The sequence below is a fragment of the Drosophila takahashii genome, chromosome 3R (assembly GCF_030179915.1).
Source record: "Drosophila takahashii strain IR98-3 E-12201 chromosome 3R, DtakHiC1v2, whole genome shotgun sequence".
In the NCBI taxonomy this organism is placed as follows: Eukaryota; Metazoa; Arthropoda; class Insecta; order Diptera; family Drosophilidae; genus Drosophila; species Drosophila takahashii.
Genome location: NC_091681.1, coordinates 18,711,997 through 18,738,963, shown reverse-complemented (window position 1 = coordinate 18,738,963; position 26,967 = coordinate 18,711,997). Strand labels below are relative to the sequence as shown.

At 42.3% G+C, this 26,967-nt stretch overlaps 6 protein-coding genes across 6 annotated transcripts; 3 read left to right on the top strand and 3 right to left on the bottom strand.

Annotated features, from left to right (window-relative positions):
* Positions 1–4,064: 4,064 nt before the first annotated feature.
* On the bottom strand, positions 4,065–5,803 carry Or85b (Odorant receptor 85b). Its single transcript, XM_017152621.3, has 3 exons — positions 4,770–5,803; positions 4,559–4,714; positions 4,065–4,507 (listed from the first exon to the last, which is right to left on the bottom strand). Exons 1-3 carry the CDS (start codon positions 5,727–5,729, stop codon positions 4,451–4,453), a joined length of 1,173 nt encoding a protein of 390 aa, XP_017008110.2. The 5' UTR covers positions 5,730–5,803; the 3' UTR covers positions 4,065–4,450.
* A 326-nt stretch (positions 5,804–6,129) lies between these two features.
* Positions 6,130–7,420, bottom strand: Or85c (Odorant receptor 85c). The gene is made up of 3 exons (XM_044394021.1): positions 6,464–7,420; positions 6,247–6,402; positions 6,130–6,186 (listed from the first exon to the last, which is right to left on the bottom strand). Exons 1-3 carry the CDS (start codon positions 7,418–7,420, stop codon positions 6,130–6,132), a joined length of 1,170 nt encoding a protein of 389 aa, XP_044249956.1.
* A 6,407-nt stretch (positions 7,421–13,827) lies between these two features.
* LOC108064947 (transmembrane protein 135) lies at positions 13,828–17,320 on the top strand. The gene is made up of 5 exons (XM_017152745.3): positions 13,828–14,328; positions 15,552–16,495; positions 16,551–16,691; positions 16,752–16,918; positions 16,979–17,320. The coding sequence occupies exons 2-5, from the start codon at positions 15,566–15,568 to the stop codon at positions 17,106–17,108; spliced, it is 1,368 nt and encodes a 455-aa protein (XP_017008234.2). The 5' UTR covers positions 13,828–14,328; positions 15,552–15,565; the 3' UTR covers positions 17,109–17,320.
* Positions 17,321–18,324: 1,004 nt separating this feature from the next.
* On the top strand, positions 18,325–20,268 carry LOC108064890 (transmembrane protein 135). The gene is made up of 3 exons (XM_017152642.3): positions 18,325–18,768; positions 18,828–19,604; positions 19,664–20,268. Exons 1-3 carry the CDS (start codon positions 18,616–18,618, stop codon positions 20,099–20,101), a joined length of 1,368 nt encoding a protein of 455 aa, XP_017008131.2. The 5' UTR covers positions 18,325–18,615; the 3' UTR covers positions 20,102–20,268.
* Positions 20,269–20,617: 349 nt separating this feature from the next.
* On the top strand, positions 20,618–23,273 carry LOC108064950 (transmembrane protein 135). The gene is made up of 4 exons (XM_017152750.3): positions 20,618–21,044; positions 21,140–21,592; positions 21,868–22,644; positions 22,768–23,273. The coding sequence occupies exons 2-4, from the start codon at positions 21,440–21,442 to the stop codon at positions 23,203–23,205; spliced, it is 1,368 nt and encodes a 455-aa protein (XP_017008239.2). The 5' UTR covers positions 20,618–21,044; positions 21,140–21,439; the 3' UTR covers positions 23,206–23,273.
* Positions 23,274–25,832: 2,559 nt separating this feature from the next.
* LOC108064891 (uncharacterized) lies at positions 25,833–26,150 on the bottom strand. Its single transcript, XM_044394252.2, has one exon. It carries the CDS (start codon positions 26,105–26,107, stop codon positions 25,904–25,906), a length of 204 nt encoding a protein of 67 aa, XP_044250187.1. The 5' UTR covers positions 26,108–26,150; the 3' UTR covers positions 25,833–25,903.
* Between the last annotated feature and the right edge of the window lie 817 nt (positions 26,151–26,967).

Genomic DNA, 26,967 nt, shown 5'->3' with positions numbered 1-26,967 from the left:
TGGATAGAAGAAGTCAATTTCGTATGCAACGACTAATCAAGCCGTTGCCACTTTAATGCAAACTCAATTTGCACCGGCAGTAAGAAAGGTGTCGCAGTCTTATGTATACCGCATCGCCAGCTGAAGCAGAAGCAGAAGCAGCAATCATAATCATCAGGCCTTTCCTGAGGAGCCTCTATACATACTAATGATGTGCATGCCACACGAGGCTGATTTAATTTCCTTTCCACCTGCAGCACACACACCGCTACACATGCAACGGACACCACCGCAAGTCTCAACACTTACAGGAGCCGCAAAAGTCAACACGAGGAGAGAACGGAGCGAAACTTTTCCGAGCACATATATCGAGCTACTTACACTAGGAAAAAGATTTGGGAAAACTCGATTATATCACTCTTATTTTTATTAAATTTTCCTAGAATTGTTAAAAAATTAATCAACCTTTTGAAGTAAAAAGTAAAATATTGCCTGAAGGAAAATACTAAAAAAGAAAAGTATTCATTAATTAGAGTTCTTAACTTCATTATCATTTTACTAATATTTTTTTAATGATTGTCAACAACTACTTTTAGAAATTATAAAACAAATATTATTTTTTTATTTTATTTTATTATTGTTTTTTTTTTTTTAATAGTAAGTTCTTAAAAATGTTTCGAAACTATATGCTTAGTGTAAGTATGTGCGAGTTTGGGGGTTTTGCATCAAACTTTAACATAAACTTGGATGTCGCTTCCGTTTCCGCTGCAAGAGAGCTGCAGACGATGACAAGCGCCCATTCCATCCATACACACACACACCCGCTAAATGTTCTTCTCTTAAGTTTAGCATGATGGTGTAAGTGTGAGTGCTGCGGTTTGTAGGTGTGTTGGTGTGTTCGGGCGCCTTGTAACTGTAGGCAGCCATCATTTTTGTTGCTGCTGTAATCCAGCATAAAAAATGAATTATGTGCACATGCATTTCTTATGTGCTCGCAGCCGCACTCTTATTACTTCCTCTCTGCAAAAAGGCTCACCTCGTGGTAATGCCCCACCACCCCGTCGCTTCCGTGTAAGCTGTTGAGTAATGAGCAAATGAAATCCCCTCGCTTATCTCTGCGCGTCTTTGTGGCCGCTTTGTGTGTGTCTCAGCAACCTACTTATGGCCTAAGCCGTGCTTAGTTCCCCAATACCATTCGCAGACTCATTCGCAAATCACATTTTTCGCTTTTGATAAGTCTCAGCGATTGGAGCGCATAACTTTTATATAGATTCCGTCTATAGCTCGCATTACTGTCACAATTATCCAGATAAAGGCCGACGTGTAATGTCGCCGCCGCCTTGACAAATCGTTTCGAATATGAATGCTATTAGTTGGCCGGGGCAATCCACTATTAATGGCCTATAAGAAATCAATAAGCCAGCGTTAAATCATCGGCAATCATAGCTCAAAATAGCAGGCACCAAAAAAAAGAGGAGAAGCCCCCGAGAGCGCTGGCCATTAACAAATGTTTTCTTCCCCACAAAAATCGGGGCACGGGAATGTCTTTTCACTTCGGTCCGTATTCATAGAAAGCCATACAATATGCCTAATGCAAGGCCATAAAAATATCGGTGCGGCCCCACTGCGTATGAGTAATAATGCTGGAAAACTAATTTAGAGGCTTTTAGTCTCCATTTAGAGCATTTCCATACATTTCCATATATAGTCGCTTGTTGAAAAGGATACAGATATAGGATATATATATACGTGTGGATTTTCACACATTCACCAAACACCAAAGAGTATGATGCGCAAAACTAAATGAAAATCGAAACAATTTTTGTGCGATTTTCGCGTGGCCATTTTTTAGTATTTTAGCATTTTTGTGTGGACACTCAAGCGTATGAGCCGCAGTCAACTTTTGACAAGAAAAACTGCTCTCAAAATCAATAAATCACGTTAGATCACAATGGGCGAGTGCGGAGGGGCTTAGATTGGGGCTAAGCCGAAACTAAAACCCACCGATTTGTGCGAAATATCGGGGAATCGGGGCGGCAGGGCAACATATTGTTTCAATATTTGAATTCAATTTAATGGCAGCTAATTGAAAAAACACAACCGGCAGTGTGGCAACAATAATGCAGTGCCCGAGTTTGTCCAGCGATTGGGTCACATTCATTTTTTCATCTCCCTTTTTTTTGCTTTTGACCTCTGCTTTTCTGCAACAATGGCAACGGTTTTTTGCCAATTGGCCATTGAACACGCTCCACTGGGTCATCATGGCATCACTGGCAAACTGGCACCAGTTGCCATCACGTGTTTGTCCCTATCCCGGGAGTTGAGTTATTTGCACGTTTTGATAAGTGGACTTAACAACAGCCGGCGGAGGGGTGAAAACGCTTTTGAGCGGGTGAAAAGCATCGGCATCAGGCCGAAAAAAGATATACGATTTTTTGCAGCTCCTCCTTTCGCTCTGCTGGCCACGATGCATTTTGCATTTCACAATTCGCATGGAAAATGTAAATTCATATTAGCCCATAAATGACAAAAATGTTTATGTTGATAGCCATTCGGCTGTTCATGGCCTTAAAATGGAATATTGGGGTAATAAAACGGAAATCGCAGTGAAATCCTTCACAGCGATGACGAAGTAAGTGGATAATGGTTTTATTTGCCTAATGAATTGCAAGCTCAGAAATGGTTCTCAAAATATTGAATTAAATCTAAAGAGTTAAAAATAAATAATGCAATTTTATTTATAATTTTCTCTCTCTCTCTCTCTCTGGCTTAGATATGTAAAATAAAGTATTTTATAATGACAAATAAGCTCGTGAAAAAGTGGCAAAAACGAGCCAAAATTTTAATGATATTTAAATGGCATTTTGTTAATATTTAATTATTTTTAGCTATAGCTATCGGTAATCATGGACCACAAATGAATCAGAGTAATTTGAAAATTTATGCAACCCTTATCATATGTACTAGACTTAGTTGCGTTGTTGGGCTATTAGCTAATTTGTTATTGATTTATCATTTGAATTTATTTCATTATTCGTTGGCTAGCCGCAGTTGCATGCTAATTTGCAATCGTTGTCGCACCGAGGATAATTTGCGTGGCGCCAGGATAACCAGGACAACCAGGATAGCCGTGACAGTATCAGTAATTGACTACACCTGATATGATCTTCCACCGGGCCATGGATTTGGGATAGACAGATGGGCGGACACATATAAACATGATAATAAACGTGACCATGTTGGGGCGCCTTAAATTATGCAATATGACAGCGTGAGATATTGAAAGACTTTTTCAACCTTACCTATCCTCCGTTGTTGCCCAAAACTGTTGCTATTTGGAAATCGCCCAAAACGTGACCAGAAATTAAATTGTAGCACATTTGGAGCTTTATAAAAATTCCACAAAAATGAAAAATAAATCCCCAAAAAGAGCCGCAGCGCACACAGTAAAGGAGAAAAAAAGCACAAAATAAATAAGAAAGCAAACCTTGCACACAAAAAATATGTCGCACTCTGAGTAAGGGAAATTGACAGGGCCAGTGCTTTGGTTCAAATTGCGAGTCCTGGCCAAAAAATACGTTTTAATAAATTTTATGCACGCGGCCTTTTCAAACAATAACTATGCAGGTGATGTCCGACATTCGTCAAAAGGAAAATAATTTGTGAGAAACACCCACATCCTGTCCCGTTCCCCGTCCTCTTCCTTCATCCTCCCAAAAGGACACGCTTCAGCGCATAAATTGCTAATATTGTTGAGTGCGTACACACAGCCACACGTCATGGGATGGGATGGGAACTGCATTAGATGCCATCAAACGGTTTTGTTGTCCACTGCCTTCAGAAGGAGCTTTTCTATTTTCCTTGCTCCACTTTTCTTGAAACGCCAAACTCGAAATTGTAAAAAAAACGGTATACCAGCAGCAAAGCAGTCCAAATACCCTTAAAAATATTGAGCTGGTAGGAATATTTCAGTAAAATGTAAAAATGTTTTAAAGTAAAATAGGGGTTTTAAATTAATAAATTAAAATCCAAACTTTTATCCTTGATTTATAAAAAATACAAAACTAAAATATCTCATCCTTTAAGATCGTTAATTTCCTCTAATCTATTTATTCAAAAATAAACTGAAGCTTTATGTCTTCAATTTCGAGGGAAACCAAGTTCCCGTTTTCAGCTAGAGCATAACAAGCAGTGAAAACTCATAAGCGCAACTTGTGTGCAGTGAAGTGTAAAATGTACTCTGCAATTTTCTTTTGTAGCAACATATTTTCTCGCTCTCCAGTGGAGCCGTAGAATTGCCTTTTCAGTCGGGCTCGTTGCGCTAAAATGATTACTACGTTTTTTGCCCGTGTCGAAGCTGCGATGGACATGCGTGGTGCTCGTGCCTCCGCATAATTAAGTTCGCGTTGAGCCTTTGAAAGCATTATAAGGGGCACATAGAGAAGGGATTAGGGATCTCCTCCGGTCATCCCTATTGGGTATACATGGTGCGGAGAAGAGCGAAGAACTTGTATGATATTTGAAGCAGCTAAAAAACGCCATTTAAATATAAGCTCATAGATTAACTGGCCTTACATACATCTGTCATGGTGGACCTGGTTATATCCAAAAAGATAGTGGCCTTCAGAAAGGTTACTTTCTGCGCTCGAGCCATGATAATGACCAGGGCTCGCTTATAGCGGACATCGGCGTGATTCCAGTCCTGGTTGTAAGTGGCCAGCGATAACCCATAGCTCTTTGAAAATATATTATTTTCGGGGACTTTTTTCTTATTTTTAAGTAAAACTTACCGCATCAGCCACCATCTGCCCATAGTGACATATCAAGTAAACCTGGCTCATCGACGAGAAGAGGAACAGGAACAACTTTATAACCACATCGGGTGGAACTCCAACAGTCATCTGGAATCCCACGAAGCAGATGACGAACGAGGATACCATAAAGTTGAGTAGTAGTGGAATCCCGAATATATCATTGACCACATCCGAAAGACGAAGGATCCGTTCGTGATACCTCACAGTATTCGCCAGGAATTGCGAGTCCTCTTGCCAATTTCCACTCAGCTTTTGGTCCTCCATAGTCATTGAGAGATAGTCGAAGTGCATTATCAACTGAGTGGCCACTGCACAGAGTAACAAATCCGTGGAAATTTGCCCGGCAGCAGCAGTATATCCTGCAAAATTCTGCGAGAAGAGCAGTGGGTAATAGGACCACCTGTCCTGCCACTTCCAAGGAATGTACATGAGGTATGGCAAGTTTTTTCCCACCACCCGAATGTTAAGCCACTTCTCGTAGACCCAATATTCCATTATGCAAAACAAGTTAAAGGTCCAGATAAGAACTGAGTATAGCGATGAATAGATCAGGCTGATCCTCGAGCAGGAGCCTATGTACTTCGAAAGGTTGTACTTGTCCTCCTGAACTTTACCCCTTGGGTAGACCTCCTCCAACTCCTCCATCATTTCAGTTATGGCCGCCTTCTTCCAGCGGATGAAGAACATCTTGCTCAGGCCCACGATGTCGAAGCCAATATAAGACATCACGGTTACGGCCTCCAGAAGTTTATTCTCCTTATAGGCGCCGTATACGTAAATGCTCTCACATATTCCAACGACGGTCAAGTTGATCACATTGGCCCAAAATACAATGCTGGCTCTGAGCATGTCCTTTGGCGAATCTCCTCTTTTCGAATAGGGCTGTATGCCCACTCCGGTGTAAAAGAAGCTGGCGTACTTCATTAACTTTTTCATCTTTGATTTTAACGTTGCTGAGCCTGAGAATGGTCCTCTCTGAATGAATTTGCTGATGAAGGTTCCTTGGATTTATAGCCTTTGTCAAACAGCTAATATGCAATTCATCCATTGAAATGCGACAAGTATAATATTGCAGGTGAAGGTTATGTGGAAAGGGATAAGGTTGACGAAAAGGATTGCGTGTTTGGTAGAATTAACAGCTGCATTGGTTCAAGGTGATTCCAGACGCTACAGTATAAATTACCTTCGGAAAGATACTTATTAAAATAACCACGTTAAGTTTGGTTTTTTCATTTTCTATGTAATTTTCGCTTTTTAAAAAAACTGCTAACAAAGTTTTAAAATTAAAAAAATGTTTTTAATTTAACGCAATTTTAAAAGATCAATCTCAATCAGCTTATTTCACATACATGGTACGGAGCAGAGCAAAAAATTTATAGGATATCTGAAGAAGCTGAAAAATATCAATATTAATCTGTTAAAATTCTTAAAATCAAGTCAAACTGCATCTTACATCAGTCATAGTGGCCCTAGTTATATTCATGAAGACAGTGGCCTTCAGATGGGTTGTCCTTTGGGGTCGAGCTATAAAGAATACCAGAGCTCGTCGATAGCGAATATCAGCATTATGCCAGTTCTGTTTGTAGGCAGCAATGGAAAGGCCGGAGCTCTAAATGAAGATTGGCCAGGCTTTCATATAAAAATCGAATACTACTTAATAGACCTCATACCGCATCGGCGATCAACTGGCCATAGTGACATATCAAGTACACCTGGCACAATGAGGAGAATAGGAACAAGGAGAGTTTAATCATGATGTCCGGCGGCACACCCACTGTCATCTGGAAACCCACAAAGCAGATGACGAATGTAGAGACCATGAAGTTGAGCAGCAGGGGAATTCCGAATATATCGTTGAGCACGTCCATCAATCGAAGAATGCGCTGGTGATAACGCACGGTTTTCGCCAGGAATCTCGAGTTTTCCGCCCAGTCGCCACTCAACTCTTCGTTTTCCACAGTCCTGGCCAGGTGATCGAAGTGCATGACCACCTGAGTGGCCACTGCACAGAGTAACAGATCCGTGGAGATCTGTCCCGAGGCCGAAGTGTGTCCCGCGAAGTTCTGGCAGAATAGCAACAGATAGTACGACCAGTTGCCCTCCCAGTTCCAGGGAAAGTACATCAGATATGGTAATGTCTGACCGACCACGCGGATCTTGAGCCATTTTTCGTAGACAAGAAACTGCATGATGCTGAACAGATTGAAGGTCCAGATGAGCACAGAGTAGAGCAGCGCATAGGTGATGCTAATCCGGGAACAGGATCTCAAGTAGTTGTCCAACCGATATACCTCCTCTTGAGCCCGGCCCTCGGGATAAATGTGCTCCAGTTCCTTGACCATATCGCTGAGATCGGGTTTCTTCCACCAGATAAAGAACATCTTGCTCATGCCCACAATCACAAATCCGATGTAGGACATCACAGTGACGGCATCGATGAACTTTCCATCGGAAAAGGCCACTCCCAGATAGAGGAATTCGCCGAACACAATGACACTTAAGTTGATCACATTGGCCCAGAAGAGGAGGTTGGACCACAGACTGATTTTCTTGGGCCGAGAGGCCATCGTATACGGCTCAATGCCCACGGATGTGTAAAAGAAAACTGCGTACTTCATGAACTTCATTTTACGACGCTCAACTAATCGAATTATTGCTGGCGGGAGTTCCTTTATAGACCTTTCGCTCAAGGAACACGCAGCATTTGTTATGCCAAGTAATGACATAATTATAGAACTGTTTACAGTTAATGTATGGATTCGGGCTTATAATGCGTCTAATTGAGGTCTTCGTTCACAAACTTAATTATTAATTTCGCTTACATAAACAGTGGATAATTGTTATGCCTAGGCAAACGCAATCACGATTCCAAGTCCCATCCAAGTCCCCATTTCCCAGTCCCCAGTTGCCATTGCCACCCACTCAGCCACCTCATCCTTCTTCGCCATTCTGGGCAACACAATAAATCACTCGAAGATTGAATCCGACGGAAAGCAATTGAAACGTTTGAATAAATGCAATTCGAAAGCGAATCGGAACCAGCGCATCAAACCCAAGTCCAATTCCAATGGGAAGTGGGGTCTTTTTCGCTCGCACTCGAAATAAATTAAATCTTTTCAGTTTTCAACAATCCAGCTTAGCCGAAGTGAGAGTATATAAACAGCGTGAATTACGCGCTCCGAACACGTTAGCCCAATTATGCAGTGAAGTCAGACAATATTAGTATCAGGATCAACTTGAAATTTGCATGTAAAAGCAGACGTAAAATTCTGTTTTATTTTTGGAATAATATACATTAAATTAATACTGATAAATACAGATTAGAAACAAGAAAGTCATGTTTAAACTTATTTCAAACACTATACTCTTGAAGTTAGAAAATTTTGTGAAATTCATAAACACAAGAATAATTGTAAAGAGACAGGTTTGGATTTTAGTTTTAGTTGTTTTTTTAATCGGAACACTTTTGAAATAATGATACATTTTGCTTTTTTTCTAAGACGACTGGTTCCCAAAATTCGTGTTCATGCCTTTATAACTAGAACCCCACTGTATGCAAAAGTCTAGCCGATTAGATACTAAATCCAGCTATGTGCGTGGCCCTACAAAACTATGCCACGCAAATGCAAACACAGCGATTACGACCAAAGAAGGAAGTGGGGGGCGGCGGTGAGAGCCAGAAAGAGATTTTGGGCCAAATTGAAAGACAAAAGCCCTGAAATGTTGCTTCCAGCGCGGACAGCGAATCGCCGAGCCAACAGCGAACCAAGCGGGTCAAAAGCAAACGAACGAATTTTCCATTTTTGCCATTTATCACGCATGGAAATTGAAGGAAGGAATGGAGGCCAGGAGTGGGAGTGGCAGTGGGAAAAGTGGGCGGATGGGCAGATGGGCGGCTCGGACAAGTACAACCTGGAACTTGAAATACAATTAAAGCTCTGGGACCCACTGGCCAGCCGGGCGAAAAAAACTTTTCATGTCTCGAGTCTCGGATCTCAGGTGAAGAGCCATGCAGGGTAACAAGGTTTCCGGTGGCTAGTCCTCCAAATAATGCCCATTCCCATATGCCCATCCCCAAAATATCCACCCACCGGCGGCAAGCCAAAGATTTATATGCACACATACCCCCGAAGTTTACCTGAACTCTCAGGATGGCAGAGGATGTGGATGTGGGCAGCACAAACTTCGTGGAAAAGTTTTATGAGCAGCAAACTAATTTCGTTTGACTTTGCTCCGGGGATGTTGCACCTTGGGTGGGACGACGGGAATTGATTTTGGTCCTGTTGACGCTACCGTTGTTCCTCCTGACGCATTTGCATACGGAAACCAAGAATACTTACTACGAATTATAGGTTGTTGAGCATTCAGAATCTCTATTACCAAAGGACTTTGCTTAATAAAATGAAGGATATAATCACCATTTCGGGTTACATGCAAAAACATATTCTAAATTTAGGCGTAAACATTTTAATTAATTCTATATTAAAAACTGTTTTTCTTATAATACGATGTCTTTTTAATAACAAGTTTTTATCTTTTCTGAAGAACAAGAAGTAGGTGTTACAAAGTAAAGACAATATTAAGTAGAAGAATGTATAAAGTCTAGAAATCTAAATCTAAAATATTATATTTCACCTGTATTGTAGCTGCTTACATTCCACACCATAATAAATTTATATTTGTATAGTTACTGGATATCTTCTACTTGGCTTAAACTGCTGTAAAGTTGCTCTTGATTTTCTTTGAAAAATATATGATATACATTTCCAGTGTTTAAAATGCTGCAGTCGAAGTAGCAAAAGTCACATAATTTTTCATTTTTCTTGCTTCGACTGCCTGTAACTTTTTAATATGAGCTGTTACTTTTGCTGCTGCTTCTGAAAAAGTCGGCAGTCGCAGTCGAAGCAAAAGCAAAATCCGAGCACTAACGACTGTCGAAGCAAAAGCAAGTCGTTGCTTTTTGATTTTTAGCTTCTGCTGTGCTGTTGCTTTCAGTCGGTAGCAACAGTCGAAGCAGCAGCTAGCAAAACTTTCTGTAAGTTGCTATTGCTTGTGCTGCTGCTGTTGAAAAAATTAAAAGTCAAAGCAAAAGCAAAAACAAATTGTGCCTAGAATAATTAGGTTATGTTTAAAGGGGACCGAAAAAAAAATAAATTCGTCACATTTAATAGCTTTTGGTCATCCTTGCTTAAAGAATTCGTGGTATTTTGAGTATTTTTTTTTTAATTTGTTTCTTAGCCAAAAAAACAACAACAGTGAATAGATAGGAGGAAAGTTAGTTTCTTTTGGTGCTAAAAACATGTTCTCAAAAGTTAATTATATGCATACTATGCAACGACTTTATTAAATTGTTGTTGCTTTTTAATGAAAGCAAAAGCAGGCTGCTTAGACTTTTGCTTTTGCTTCGACTGCGACTTCCGATTTTTTCAACAGCAGCAGCAGCAGTCATATCAACTTCCAGAAAGTTTTGCTAGCTGCTATTTCGACTGTTGCTACCGACTGAAAGCAACAGCACAGCAGAAGCTAAAAATCAGAAAGCAACGACTTGCTTTTGCTTCGACAGTCGTTAGTGCTCCGATTTTGCTTTTGCTTCGACTGCGACTGCCGACTTTTTCAGAAGCAGCAGCAAAAGCAAAAGCAGGCTAAATGAAAATTCAGACAGTTTTTTAAACACTGTACATTTCCAAAGACTGTTATAGACCTTAAAACTGGAAAATTGAACATGATAGAGACAAAAAGTATAAAGTAAAAGGCGAACATAATCCATTGTTAATTTTACATTTGCCAACAACTTCCGACCGACAAGTATGTGGCTATCTGGCTGGGATTGCGGCAATTGCCTCTCGGTCTGCTTGGCTGTGCGACATTTGACACATTCACTCCATTGCGAACATGTGCGACTTTGGCCCAAGAAAACAAAAGAGCTCATGGGTTGATATTGGGGTTTTCTGGATGGGAAACGTCTGTTTTGGCACTCGTTCGTTAGCCAAAGCCGCAAAATTTATATTTCGAAGTGAAGTCAGTGCGGTCTTTGGGTGTTGCAAAAGTGGAAAATATAAAATGGGGAGTCTCTTTGGTCAGAAAGTCTGCCCACAGCTATTGATGACCAGGCCAACACACCGGGCTTCGGTTAACCAACTTGTGATCCGGGTGGTGGTGGGTGATCAGGAATGGGAAATAAACAAATGGAAGCAATTAATAAAATAACAACTTTGTGCAAAATTAATTGTGTATTATGCAAAAGGCTTGCTAATGGCAGGATATGCATCAATGCTGGTCCCCATGAAATATTACAGTGACGACAATGTCTCCTCCAGCCACAGATCCTTTCCTTCCCCTTCTCCCGCCCCTTCTCTCCAGGATTCTGCTGTTTCTGTAATGGCCGTGCGCACCAATGAGCAAATGAACAATTTATTACCGCTTAATTGAACACATTTGGACGCAACCGCACACATAGAGGGCCTAAACAAATGGCCACATGCAGGCGGAGAATCCTGAACAGGACCTCCGCATTAAGCAGTGCCCGGGGGTCTCTCGGTATTCCGTATTCGGTTTTCGGATATATCGTGTTTCGGGTTGGTTTGCGGACCAGGATAAATGAGCCCAAGACAAGTCTATAAATGCCTGAGAGAGATGCTGGGCAAGGAGTGGGAGTAGGAGTCCTATGTGGTCGAGCAACTCGATGAAGCCCAAGCTGGAAAATCCCTTCATTGTAGCTCGCTGCATATTAAACGCACGTCTCGCTGGACAAATTGATTCCTAAGTGGCTGCCGGATTGACAGCTCACAAGGTCCTTGTAGTCCATAGTCTACAGTCCATCGTCCATGTGTGTGTACTTGCCCTTTTCCCCGCTGGCAATTTCCACAATTATCCTGCACTCGACCTGCAACCTGCAAGTTGGTCTGCTTGGCACCCGGGCTAATTGCCAATTGAACCCCAAAGAAAGCGGGGCAACTTTAGATTAGCAGCAACAATGGAGACTTTGCCTTTTAAGTGCTTACTTAGCGACACGTCAGAAACAAGGATTTATTTCGGGGGATCCCCAAACACCTCCGGTAAATTAAGTGGGTGCCAGGTCCTGACAGAGTCAAGTATATTTGATATACATGGCACTTCCACCCCGAAAACAACACCCCGCTTAAGCTTAAGGCAAAAACAGGCGAATCACACAAAGCAGCCGCAATTTCGCTAAGCATTTGAGCGGGAAACAGCAGAAGTGACGCACCGACCACAAAGGAGCTGGAGGAGAGGAAGGCAAAGGATCTGGAACAGGACCTCAGCCCATCTGCTTAGGCCTGATACTGAATGAACTACTTAAGCGCTTTTGGCTTTTCAAAATAAGCCATGCCACAGGTAAAAGACAAGAGCCAGCCCAAAAGCAACGGCAGTGGGAGCAGCCACAAACAATAACCAAATATTTTGTATATCCGCTGTTCCGTGTCAACCGCACCGAAAGAGCTTCCCTACACTGGGGGAAAATCAGCATGGAACTGGAATAACAAATGTATGATTAAACCAAAAAATAATAAATATTTTAATCTCGCAATCAAATAAAGTATTGAAAAATCATATCTAAATTTGTCTTGTACAGAGGTGTAATTAAATATTTCAATTTTAAATATATTTTTAAAATAAGTAAACTTCTATTCTAGCATTTTATATTTTACTAGCAATTTGGTGTACTTTTGTTCCACTATTGTACCAATTCAGTCTTTGTACCCAGTTCTTAATAATTTCGAAATTTCTTTATTTGTCTTAGATTTCTATTTTACATTTCTATTAAAATAGATTATAATCCTTGTCTTGTAATATTTTTTTTTGACAAAGCTAATAGGTAAAAGCAATTTAAATTGTATCAAAATATTCGTTTTATATGTGGAATCTCGTGATACTCCATGTAAATGTTTTCCCAGTGCATGCGTAAATGAAAAGAAGCAGGAGCAGGAGCAAAAGGACGCTGGAAATGAATGTCGGAGTGGAAGTGGAACAAGTGCTCAGCCAGAGACATGCACAGATACACTTTATGAACTACAACCGAAATCCAATTGATTGCGCAGGCACCGAGTCTTTGGCAGAGTCTACTCGCTCCTCGAACGCTCGAATGGCAAACAATTTGGCAGGCCAAGTGCTTTGGTTTTGCTAGTCGGCAGTCTGAGTTGATTGTGGCACGAATTGTGGCCTCAGAGGTCGCCACAGGATTCGCAAACGAAAATTTGAGCCACGCGTGGGCGGCAGGCCGCAACGGAGGGATGAACACAAGCCAGGTGGAATCTACGGCTTAGAAGCATAATTTTCAGCCAATTAAATTCCACTCTTGGCAGAAAATGCTGTATTAATGGGGCACATCTAAGAGCACTGGCAATTAATAAGCAAATGATTCGTTGCCACTCTAGCAAAAAGTTTTGTCTTTATTACTACCAAAGTCTCACTAGAACGATTTAACTTTTTGTAGGCACGATAAATCACTCAATTTCCAAAACATACTTTACGTAAATTTAACGGGTAACGGATTTTTGAATATTTTTTGAAGAAACTATTAAACTATTAAACTATTAAAAAAAAAAAACAAAATACATACTATTATTTCTTTTAAAAGTATATTTTTCAAATTTAATTTAAAATTTTATTAAAGCTGTTGTAGTTCTGATATCAAATTAAATAAATAAACTTTTACAAGTTTCCTTATTCGATGTGATAATTATTTATCAACTTTTTTGTATGTTTCCTTACTTTGTCAATTGGCGTTTTTCCTTGATTTCTAACAATTTAAACTTATCTTTAAGCAATCATAATAAAAATTTCTTAAGGGATACTTATAGGGTTAAACAATCAATCAAACAATTTCCCCAAAAGTTTAAACGGACTTTTCTTAGGTTTTAGCCCAGTTCACATGTTTGCGCATTTGAATTGCGCGCCAATGTGCGACTGCCAGAAGCTGAATGCTGCAACACTCGGGTGGTCGGTTTTTTAGCGTGACCGCATGGAGTGTTTTGTTACTTGGTATTTTTGAATAAGTAGAAAAAGTAGATTTCTGAGTGGTCGCTTGTTATTGTTTACCAAACGCAATTCCCCTCGAAATAAAGCAGATAAAATAGTGATTAAAGTCGCGCGGCGACTGGGAAAATGCAGTCGAAGGCCTGTTGAAGGGTGCAGCAGTTGCTGCTCAGTGGCAGCGGACTCAGAAAGTGTTTTCCTCTCCGCCCAACCACTTGTTGTTTTTGGACTCTGCCCGCCGCCCCATATAACACCATCAATTATCCACTATACTCTCGCCCGATTTCGCACCCGATGTCCCGGAATCAAGGCAATCTGGAACAAAGCACTCACATCGCAACTCCGCATCTCCAGTTCGCCGTCACTCAGCTGTCATACATAATTCTCCCATCGGAACCCGGAATCGTCACAACTCTATAAATCTCAATCGAATCAAACGTTAAACAGCATATTAAACAAAAAGTACTAAGCCATATCTCAAATCAAGTCGATTAGCCAGTGATCACTTTATTGCCGCCTTCAAGTGTCCAGTAGTTGAAGCGTAAGTACCTCTCTGCGGTTCGACAATGCAGATTAGCTGAATTTTTAGTACTGACTACGATTCGTAGCTCTCTGAAAGATTGCGCAAAGATCTCCAAGCTGACCCCGCGGTCAATGGACTGAGACTCATCCATAATTTCAATGCAAATCAGTTGCTATGGTCGAGAGATAATGGGGTAACTCTACACTCTCCACTCTTTCGCTCCGTGGCAGGTGGCTCGATTTTAAGGGCCCTCGAAAAATAATCTAAAGTGGCTTAGGTTAAGGTTAATCTTGATCATAAATGCTATGAAAAAAGTCCCCCTGGGATCCCTAAGTTGGAAAAAACATAGGAAAACTATAATATTTTCATTTAGTTTGCTTGTATGACATGTTTTTTGGTATACATTTAATAATATAGAACTTAATTGTTTAGTTTTTACTGTTTTTTAGAGATAGTAGATAGAAATATCAGTCTTTTTCCCTAAATTTCCTTATCAACCTTACCTAGTACTACCGTTTATGTAGAACCTTTGTTCTTGCTGTTGGCAAATCCCCCGCAGCGGCTAATCTGAAATGTATCTTATCGATAGACAGCAGTAAATTGACACATATACCCGTCGAACAGCTGTAATCCTAGAATATAACCCAACGTTCCAGGTTTTTCGTTTGGGAACCAGTCAGTTCTGGCCTGGCCAGCAGAAGTTGCAGTCCTCCTACCGGGGAATTAAAAAAAAAAAAACATAAAATAAGACAAACCAAAGCTAAATTGGGGAATATTTTCAAGTTCAGTGGAACAACCGATAGCGCCGAAGAAGAACAATAACAGCTTGTTCGCGCGTAGCCCGAAGATAAGATTAAAGGTTAAAAAACGGACTCGGACCCGGACACCCCATACGCAGTGACTAACCATTAGGTTCTACTCGCACAGAATAATTAAAAGTTTTTATTAGCTGAATTTAAATTGCATTTATACGACCAATTAAGAAATGTAAGAAATAAAAGTTCCATATCTTTTGTTGCAACTTCTTATCAAAAACTAGTGACAAATTTATCATTTAGCGATAACTATCTTATCTTGAAGTAAACTTGTATTTATTAACCTTTTTTGCATATAATTTTTTCATATACCTACCAGTCTATAGGTCGAATTATTATATTATTTTTTTAAATATATGTAAATTGCTAATTTATTATTATGTTTGATCTATTTTTATTAAAAATCTTGTATTTCTTTATTAACAGACTGACATTCCAAAATGGCGGGTCAGAGCAAGCTGATCGATCCACTGTGCATAACCTGCAAGGAGTTCCAGCATCCTTGGACGGACCACTGCGTCAGCGCCACCGCCGGAATCCTGCTGTCGGCCACGCCCTACTGCCTGCGCGTCTACACAGTGGTCTACGCCCTGTCCCTGCTGATGCGCCACCGCATTCCTAGTCGAGAGGACCTGCGCAGGACTCTGTTGGGCATCATCCAATCGACAGCCTTCCTGGTGACCAATGCCTACACCTTCATCCTGTACAACTGCGCACTGCGGCACTTGCTGGGCAGCTATCACTTCTCCACGGTGGCCTTTGTGCCCTGCTTTTTCGCCTCCTTCTCTGCCATTCTGGTGGAGCGACCCGCCCGTCGACCTCTGCTCACTCTTTATGTGGCCAACGTGGCCACGGAAACGCTGTGGAAGATGGCCGAGTCGAGGGGCTGGGTGCGTTCCATACCTAATGGACAGACACTCATCTTTGGGCTGAGCATGGCGGCTCTGCTCTACCTCTATCGCACTGGCACCACCAAGGATTCCATCTTCAACATCCTGCGCATGTTCGTGGGCAAGGAGGAGGCCGGACCGGTGGCCAAATCCGGTCCAGTAGTGCCCGGCGAGCAGCCAGCTCCGTCGCGCCGTCGACCCACCGTCAGCTTCTCCAATGCCTCGGACTTTGTGCGCGTCTACAGCAACCTGATCCGCGCCAAGCATGACAGCTGTCGGCACCAGCAGAGCTGCATCGGCTACTCGCTGATCGGAGGAATTAAACCCTTCGTGGGTGGAGTGGCTCTGCAGGTGGCTCTCAAGCTGGTGATGAATGTCAAGCGGATCACGGCTGGAAAGATGGCGTGGAAGAAGCTGGTCTTCAACCGAGGCACTCTGCAACTGGGCATCTTCATGGGCAGCTTCTCCTTCCTGTACAAGGTGAGTGATATAACAAGTTCCAATCAACATATAGTAATCATTTTGCTCTTAACAGTCGGTGTCCTGCCTGCTGCGGCACAGTTTCAACCGAGATGATGCCAGATTTGCCATCCCTGCCGCATTAATTGCCTCTGTGTCCTTTACTCGCTATCCGGATAACACGGTGGCCTTGTACGTCATGTGGAAGGCTTTGCAGGTGCGTTAGTTATATTAGCTTTATATTTTTTACCCGGTCACTTACCTACTTTATCCCCAGATCCTTTGCACCAAGGGACAGGAGCGAGGAATCCTGCCGCACATCCCCAACTTTATGCTCTTCCTGTACTCCTTCTTCACGGCTGTGCTCTTCCATGCGGGAATCCTGGAGCCCAAGAGCCTGCGCCCCAGCTACTACAAGTTTCTGCAGGCCATCTCGGGCGATCGGTGAGCAAAGTTCGCATGCGCTGCGTAAGCAGTAGATTAAGAATCCCTTATCTTTGGCAGACTAAGCAAGTTTAATCTGGGCGCCTTCGATGTTTTCGGCCTGAGCAGTCAGCAACAGGCGTGGGACACCATTAAAGCGTTAAACATTGTGGACAAGTCATCCCTGCCCGCCTACTCCTTTGCCTCTTGAGCCGGTAGTGACAAATTTTAATAGATAATCAATCAGTCGCCTTCGCTAGAGGCCCCCATATATCTCCATATATCCGCGATCTAAAGCGATCTGTATATACGTCAAGAGTCTCCCGCGCTCAAAGAGCGCCCAACGATTACTAATTTAAGCTAGTGTGGGTGAATTGTAAAATATGTTGACCTTTTTTATTTCATGGTATCAATAAAAAATCAGCGAAATATAAATCTAATTTGTAAAAATATTGAATGTGAAAATGGGAACTACCTTAAGATTTTGAAAGCTTTTTCGGAGTAGTCACTTAAGAGACTCTACTAAGTGAGCTTCGCGAAAATGAAATCCCTTGCCCGTGGGAGCTCCAAAAAATTGATAAGAAATCGTCGATGGATTACTCAGCGTAAAACAAAACAAACCATAAATTCCCGATCAGCCACAAATTTTGTCTGGCGTGTGTGCGATAAACAGTTCATAGGAATACCTTATGCAGAAGCATAGGGCGCCCACCTGTTGATTACCAAGCACCTGAGATGTGCGTAAGGTGCGTAAACCCCGTCAGTTGTACTTGGGTTATGGCGAAATTCGAACTACCAGCTATCCGAGAAATAAACCAACGAAAGGTAGTGGAAATCAGCTGTACTGATAGTGGACTGCCTTTGAGTCAAAATCTGCCAAGTGGGCCACCCCTGTTCCGAAGGTCCGATTTTCATCGAACTTTTTTACTTTTCCGGTTCACAACGAAAATATAAGAACTTCATTTGAACGGTTTTGCGAAATTTTGAGTTTTACCGGAGTTATAGGGGTCAAAACATGGCATTTTTGACACTTTTTCGAAAAAGTTGCACTCAGTCATTAATTCATAACTTCGGAACGGTTAGATTTATCTTTATGATGTTTTCACTAATCGCTCAAGAATTATTATGGCTTTCCATAAAAAAATGTAAAAAAAAATTAAAAATTTTTGTTCTTAAAAATAAATCAACATTTTTTTTTAGTTTTTATTTTTTTCAGTGTTCTTCACCAGCTATAGAGTTTAAAACCATTTGAAAATAAAGTTTGATTCATTACGAAAAAGATCCAAAAAAAAAAAAGAGTGGCCCGGCCAAAGGTTTTTCGCAATATCGATTTGAAGAAGGGCGCACAGCGGTTTCCCATACAAAAACGGCTTGCTCGTGAAAACTGGCTGGTCAACACATGCCGTAGCGAGCGTAGCGTCAGCTGTCAATGGGGGACTTTTTGCCGTTTTGTAAAAAAGTTCGATGAAAATCGGACCTTCGGAACAGGGGTGGCCCACTTGGCAGATTTTGACTCCTTTAGATTAAATAACACTTCTGCATATGAATGCAAATAATCTGAACCTCCCGAGTCAACTTAAGGTAGTGAGTTATAGATTAACTGGCTATTTTGTGGGTTCCCCTTGGCTGGCACTTTTCCGGTTACCTCTATCACCCGTCTGCACTCGATAAGTGTAGTTCGCAGAGCCTTAGTCACAGTCGAATATTCAAATTGGATCATGGCGGCACAGAGTAAGCTAGCTGAGGTCGCATTTAATTGCACCTGCCAGGAGTTTATCCATCCTTGGACCAAAAGCTGCGCCTGCGCAACGGCTGGGATGTTACTATCCCTGATCCCTGGCACCTTCCGAACTTATAGTATGGTCTACATGGTGAGTATGTGAGGTGTACCCATTTTATTTGTCGTATAATATCTATAAACCATTCACAGTTGGCCCTTATTATGCGTATGCGCATTCCATCGCTTAAGGATCTAAGAAATACTTTATCCAGTATTCTACAGTCGACGGCTTTTCTCTCCCTGAATGGCAGCCTCTTCATCCTGGCCATTTGTTTGGTTCGCCAATTTCTGGGTGGTTTCTACTTCGGCACGGCAGCCTGGCTTCCAGCTCTGTTGGTCAGCTCTTTATCGCTGGCAGTCGAGCGTCCGGAGCGACGTGCTCCACTGGCCATGTATGTGGCCAATGTGGGAGTCGAGACACTGTGGAAAATGCTGGAGGCCCGTGGCCTGGTGCGATCCATCCCCAACGGTCAGGTGTTCATCATGGGCGTCAGTCTTACCGCTTTTATGTATCTATATCGCGCTGGACTCCACAAGACAGTGGCCAAGGATGCGACGTTTAAGGCATTGGGTTTGATAATGGGCAAGGAGGAGGAGGGACCTTTTAATACTCCGCCAGTGAACAACTCGCAGCGATCCCGCCCTTTGAGGCTAAATATCCGCTGCATCACCTCGCACCTTCAGATATATGACCAAATGATGACCCTCAAACATTCTTGCTGTCCGCACAAAGCGGGATGTGCTTTTTACGCCCTCCTTGGTGGCCTAAAACCCTTCCTAGGTGGTGTGGGTCTTCAAGTGGGCTTAAAGCTCCTGCTCAACATTCCCAAGATCTTGCAGTTTAAGATGCAGTGGCGCCAGCAGATCTTTAACAAGGGGTCCCTGCAGTTGGGTCTAGCGTTGGGAATATTTTCACTGCTCTATAAGGTAAGGAATCAAAAAATTAAACAAATTAATTCCTATTTATAAATAAATAAACCTTTCAGTTAACATCTTGTGGCCTGCGTCACTCATTTGGTTACGACAAAGCTGTATTCGCCATTCCAGCTGGCCTAATAGGATCGATTGGTCTTCTGCACTTTCCCAACACCACGGTGTCCTTGTATCTGATGTGGAAGTCCCTACAGCTACTGTACAACTGGGGTGTCTCCCAGGAAAAGGTTCCCGAGGTTCCGAACTTCTCCTTGATCATGTACGGATTTTTCACGGCCGTCCTCTGCCACTCAACAGTACTGGAGGCACGATCCATGCGGCCGAGCTACTTTAAGTTCATTCAGAACATTTCCGGAGGTCGTCTCAGCCGGTTCAATTTGAAATCCTTCGAGGCTTTTGGAGTACAAAGTCAGGATCAGGCCAACCAAGTGATTAAGAAACTGGGCATTGTTATGAGCTCGCCAAACCCCTTATTTCCCCTTATTGTTTAGGTGTCACTTAATTCCATTTCTTAAGAAAATCAAATCGTATATTGTCAGGATTATTGTAAAATAATGTTCACCAAGTCGCCTTGCAAGAATCATATATGTAAGTCAAGGTAGTTCCCTAGTCACTCACCACGTTACAGCAATGAAATGGTTTTAAAAATAAACAAATAATTATATTTTCACACTAAAAAAGTTTTAGGTAACTGAATCTAATGCCTTGCTGGAGGGTAACAAATTTAAAGATTTTCTAAATATAAATGTAAATCTATTTAATTTTGTTGCTTTAAAGCCGGGTCTTTCGTAAAATGTGATGTGATGTAAAAGTTAAACAAGCAATATTTTTATTGAAAATTGAAATTTCTGCATATATTACTTGTTAAAAATGTTTGTTAAATTTAATAAAATCATCATAATTTTATAAGTGAAACTCCATACCTTTTCATGATTTAAATTTAGACGGATTTTAATAACGATAACCTAGTTATATAAAATTGTAAGTAAATTTGTTTCTCTTGCACTGGATAGAGTATGGCTTCTTAAGAGAACTCCATAAGTAAGAGAATTCTAAGAACGTGCCGGTTACTCTTGGAAATTGATAAGAATTCCCCCGCTGGAGGTGACGTAGCGTCAACAAACCGATCGCCATTGAGCAACTAAGCCAACTTTCGGCTCGCGTGTACGCGATAAGTAAGTGGCTCTGCATCCAACGCACTTCAGTCGAACCACTTGCGGGAATTTGGGGGAGTGGGTCCCGTTGCTGATTACGGCGAAATCGGAATGGAGCTCCTAAAGTGCGTCTACACGCGGAACGCTCTTGGCCAAACCGTATCGACTTGTCGGCAGTCAGTTGTATTTGATGGCCGACCAGGCTAGAACGTGATTCCCTCGCTGGAGAAAATAATTAAATTTGATTAGGCAATTTTCGTAATAAAGAACTATACATGCAGTGAGTATTGATAGCCATTTTTCCCATCTGTAATTTAAAATAACATATATTCTAATAACTTTCTTATGAAATACTTTTTGATACCCGATCCTTAGCTGAAAATTAGTGGATGACCAGCAGCTGCTGATTCGAGAAATGCCCATCGATATTTACTGCGAAGCGAGGAACTTGGAACATCGTTTTAGTAAGCGCATTTCATAAATTCCCCGACTCAAATTCCATTGGAGTAGTTGAAACGAAATCTGGAAATTCAAAGTTAAATAGAGCATCGAGAGCATTGCGTGGCACGTTCGGACTTTCGTCGATAAGCCCCTTCCCGATAAGCTTTATCATCTGCACGGAGCCAATTCGATAATCGTAGACCGCGGAGCATAAGTCAATATTCAAAGTGGATCATGGCAGTACAAAGTAAGCTGGCTGAGATAGCCTTGAACTGCTCCTGCTATGAGTACAATCACCCATGGACCTCGAGCTGTGCCTGTGCTGCGGCGGGCATGATGATATCCGAGATTCCTCCCGCGCTGCGCACCTACGCCACTGTTTACGTGGTAAGTAAAAAAGGAGGGAACTTAATGCTAAAAATATAATTATAATTTTGCACCTGCTTCAAGTGCGTTGTATAGCGCGAATAGGGGTGATACGAAGTTTTCAAGTACAAAGGTTATATTTCAAATAGTTATTTATTTTCCAAGATTATAACGAGAATAAAGTTTTTAAAAATACTATACAAAATTTTCTTTATAAATTTAATATATTAATTTAACAATTTTGTTGTTAACTTCTCCATCTATTTATTATCAATTAACCCATTTTCCCTTCCTAGTTAGCCCTCATCATGCGAGGACGCATTCCATCGCTTAAGGACATTGGACGTACTGTATCTGGAATCCTGCAGTCGACAGCTTTCCTTTCGATGAACGGAGGCCTCTTCATTTTCGCGGTGTGCTATTTGCGTCAGCTGTTGGGTGGATTCCACTTCAGCACAGTGGCGTTTTGGCCCTCATTCCTGTCCAGTTTCGCTTGCCTGGCCTTCGAGCGGCCGGAGCGACGAGCTCCACTGGCCCTGTATGTGGCCAATGTGGGCATCGAGACGCTGTGGAAGATGCTGGAGGCCCGTGGCCTGGTGCGATCTATTCCCAATGGCCAGGTGCTCATCATGGGCGTCAGTGTGACCGCCCTGATGTATCTGTATCGCGCTGGACTGCACAAGACGGTGGCCAAGGACGCGACCTTCAAGGCATTGGGTCTGATTGTGGGCAAGGAGGAGGAGGGACCGCTGAAGACGCCGGTGGTGACCACTTCTCAGAGCTCCCGCCAGGCACCGCTCAACTTCCGCTGCATTACCGCGTACCTGCAGCTCTATGACCGCCTGCTGAAGGCCAAGCATCCCAGTTGTCCACACAAACAGGGCTGCGCTAAATACGCTCTTATAGGAGGACTAAAACCCTTCGTTGGAGGCGTGGGCATATCGGTGGGTCTTAAGCTGCTGCTCAACATTGTCAAGATCTTCCAGCTCAAGATGCAGTGGCGCAAGCAGATCTTCAACAAGGGAAACCTGCAATTGGGTCTGGCACTGGGCATTTTCTCATTCCTTTTCAAGGTGGGTAAAACCATAATCGATTATGGAAAAATCTAAACAGTTTTAAATTTATCTTTTTCATATTATAGTAAAATATTTGCTATTAGAAAGCCATATCTTATCACCTTCCCTTTAATTTTTTAGACGACTTCCTGCGGTCTGCGCCACACCTTTGGATATGACAATGCTCTCTTCGCCATTCCGGCTGGCTTGATTGGATCCGTTGGTCTCCTGCGTTTCCCCAACACCACGGTGGCCTGTTACCTGATGTGGAAGGCCCTTCAGCTGCTTTACAACTGGGGCATCGCAGAGGGCAAATTGCACGAGGTTCCACATTTCGCGATGCTCATGTACGGATTCTTCACGGCCGTGCTCTTCCACTCGGCAATCCTGGAGGCTCGTTCTTTGCGCCCCAGCTACTACAAGTTCCTCATGGGCATCTCTGGCAATCGCATCAGCCGCTTCAATGTGAAACCCTTCGAGGCCTACGGACTGAAGAGCCAGGACCAAATCAACTATGTGATCAAGAAACTGGGCATCGACATGACCTCGCCCTTCCCCCTTTACGCCCTGACTGTCTAGATTGTTATTCCTCCCTTTGTCTGCTGTACAATAAAAAACAAAATGTAATAAAATGTATAACACAACGATGCAGCAAAACTTTAAATTAAATGCGCGACGCAGAATGGCCATTAAGGACTTTTAAGTGAGGAGCCGCAGAGTGGGCCAACATCAATCACAGAGTCAACAAGCCGCCGGCACCCTTAACCCCCCTTCGAAAAAACCCTCTCAGCCCCTGTGCCACTGCCTCACCGCTGTGACAACTCTAGACGGCGGCTCCGCGCTGCTCAATTATTTACATTTATATGTCATATAAATTTATTGCCCACCATAACTCAGCCGCTCCGAGGCGAACTGGGCTGAGCGAAGTTGGGCTGAGCTGAGACCAAGCCGAGATACCCGAAATGCAGCTACAAAATTCACTAAAAATAAAAATAATAATAAAGCACAGAGGCAAATGAATAAAATGTAAATGGGTAAAGGTTTCAGGAAGAACAAAACTGGAAATACCCTGGCATTATTCGCGAATTCTTTAGAACATGAGGAAGCAATACCATTAAAACATTCTAACCGTTTAAAACATTACCTGACATCCGCGAATTCTTTAGAACAAAGGGAACAAAATTTACCACACTGACATTTTTAAAGCTTTCATTCTATACAGCCAAAGATTGATTCATAAGTTAAACACCGCGAATTCTTTAGAAGAAGAGGAAGCCATATTTAAAAGGCAAAATAACAACTTAGAACAGCTACTAAAAATTTAACTAAATTTTTTACTAAAACAAATAATCTAATCTATACAGTGCAGACTTTCCCAGTGCATGCCATCCTTTTCGAGACAATTCCAGATTACCCCAAAACCAGGGTATAATAAGCACTGGCCTAATGATCATCTTGGCCAGCAACGGGAGCGTAACTGGCAAAATGGCAGTGGAACCGAAACCAAGGCGGGCTTAACAAATGAATTATAGGCTCGGGTAAATTTAATGTGCCACTTAGTTATCGGTGGGGGATGAGCAGGGGTCCTGGCTTTTATTTTTATGCGAATCATAATAAGGCACGCCAGCTAAGCGACTTCCTTCCGCTTCGGAGCCTGACCCGTCGCTGTTTGTCTTTGGTGATTTTCATTTTTAAATTGAGTTGAAAATAATGAAAATGCAAATTTGCCGGCCAGCTGGCAGTTGGACACGCTCCTTCGGTGGGGCCAAAACGCCCTGCAATTGCAGGCTCCTTGGCATTTATGAAATTTATATGCATGTCAGTGGGCTTCAGGACTTCAGGACTTCGGGGCAGGAAAAAGGGAAATGGAGGGGTTTTCTAGCCCAGTCGACAGCATGGAAAATACAAATGAAGCCAGTGACAAATCTCATTAATCACAGCGCCGGAAAAGAGGCGGTCGGAAGGGGGCGTGGCTCTGGCTGAGTGGGTGCAGCTGTTGGCGCCTTGAAATCTGGGATTATCAGCTTAGCAGTTGCAGTTGTTTCTGTTGTTTCCGCAGCTCCTACTTGTTGTTCCTCCTCGAGGAGATGGAGCTGCAAAAAGTGCATATAAATTGAATATTATAAATTTTCTTATTTTGCAACTGCTGCTTTCACTTAGCTGCTGCTGCTGCTGTTAGTGCTGCCAAGTTGTAACTTCATTTAAGTCAATCGCTCTTTTCTGTGGCACACAAATTGTAAACAAGGGAATTATGCAAATGAATAAACTCCCGCCCCATGGCAGCGTAATGAAATATTATTGAAGCCTCGGGCACCTCGGTGCGCAAATCGAACAGAAAATGAACTTTCAACTGTCAAAAAAAGGCGAAATGGAGATGGGGGTTGGGTAGGGGCAAAAGGCAGTGCGAACCAAAAGAGAGCAACTTTTCTCTACTTGGCCAAGACTTCGACTTGCCATAAATTTCGTTTTATATTTCTATGAACTGACAAGGTATGTCAACGCAAGATAAGCAACCCCAAGCTGTCCGAATGCTGCCCCAAATAAATGACACTTTTTTGTGCGTCCGTAGAAGAGATGAATTTTTAATTAAAATTTGCAGTTGTGTTGTGCGAAGATTGAATGGGAAATTCTACAATGCCGGACATACTAGAGATGCATAATAAATAAATGAAATTTCTTAAGCTAGGAATGCATTAACCCATTTATGTTTCCTACATAAATTTTTATGAACACGGTATTTTCATAACACGCGCACATTGAATTGTTGGACAATCTAAACTTGAAGGCCTGTATTATCTTGGGGCGATTAGCAATGTTTTTTCAGTGGTTTATCTAGAAAGTCGTGAACTTTTTGGGCCGTCATAAATACAAGAAAATAAATAATAAATAATATTTATTTGTTAGCATGTGTAAACTGCTTTTTGTTTATACTATATTATTTCTCTGACCCTTATTTGTTTGCGTTTTGATATGAGTTTATTTACTTGTTTTAAACCTGCTTGTAAACAAGTTGTTGTTTTTGAAATGAACGTACGTTGTTAAACTAAAAGCGATCACAAAATGGCAAGAATGTTAAACAAATTGTATTAAGATTATACCCGTTTATTTATTAACAATACTTATTATTAAATAAATAATATATATTAAGAGTTTATATCTTGCATTTACAATACTATTATTATAATTAAATTAGTTTAACTAATGTAATTTGTTGTGGTTTAAGCAATTGCTTTGCCTTTAGATTTTGATATGTACATAAATGCTTAGAATCCAGTCCTCAGAAGGCAAACATTCGTATGCTTATGGCCCCCAAACTGCACTCGCCCTCGATTTCGCGCTCTTCCTCCTCGATCTCCCTTAGTCGCACCAGGGGCAGGGGTACGAAAGCCTTTAGGAATTCCAGACCTGCATTGATGAGACCCAGCTGGAGCCAAATTATGGAGAGCCAGATACAGGCAGCACCGTCAAACGGAGACGTCATTTCGCCAACGAGTTTGTGGACCTACTGTGGGATCCGTGGGATCAGGCACGAGCTGGAGCCCCCACAACCCCGTCGAAAACGTGCCGCCTCCAAAGTGATAAGGTGTCGAAACAGTGGGCGATAGCACAGGCATTATCTTTTGAGTCCAAAACCATTACCTTTTGAGTCCCAACATTCTAAAATGTTGCGCAGCATTTGTCGCTGGAAATTCCACTCAAACTGCTCCGTCGAACCTAAGCGGCAGCGTTCCAAAGTTCGTTCGTTTCATATGGGTAACTTTCGTAATGCTTCGGCTTTTGGGGCTCGTGGGGCTTCGCAACAGGATGCGCATTGTGGCAGGACGACGACACATGTGGCCCTCTCCGAGGCAGTTCCACTGCCAGTCGTTCCGCGACTAACTGGGTTAGTGGTACAAGTTCAGTTTGACGCATTCGCCTTATCGATGGTTCCGCATTTCCGCACGTTCCGCGTTCATTCGGCAAGGATATGTGCATCCCTATGGTTGCGCGCATTATCCCTTTGCCAGGCTAACTCTGGACCAACTGAACAGCCAGCGCCCGCCTTTTCCTCAAAGGAAACCGACTTCATCAGCAAAGCGACTCCTTATCCCGCTTTTTCGCGCTTCATTGCGCTCTGCAGCCGCCATTTTCCCGGCACATCCTTAATTGAAACTACATCGTTTACCTACTTGTAAGCCATCCTATCTGCAGTTCCTCTCCTCGGCGGTCTTTGTCCTTATCTCTTTGCCTTTCGGGGCCTTTGTTTGTTTTCCCCCGACATATAGCCACCTTTATCTTCGGTGGGGTTTCGGCACGGAATGCATCATTTGGCGTTGACAGGGGGCACTCCCATCGCTTATT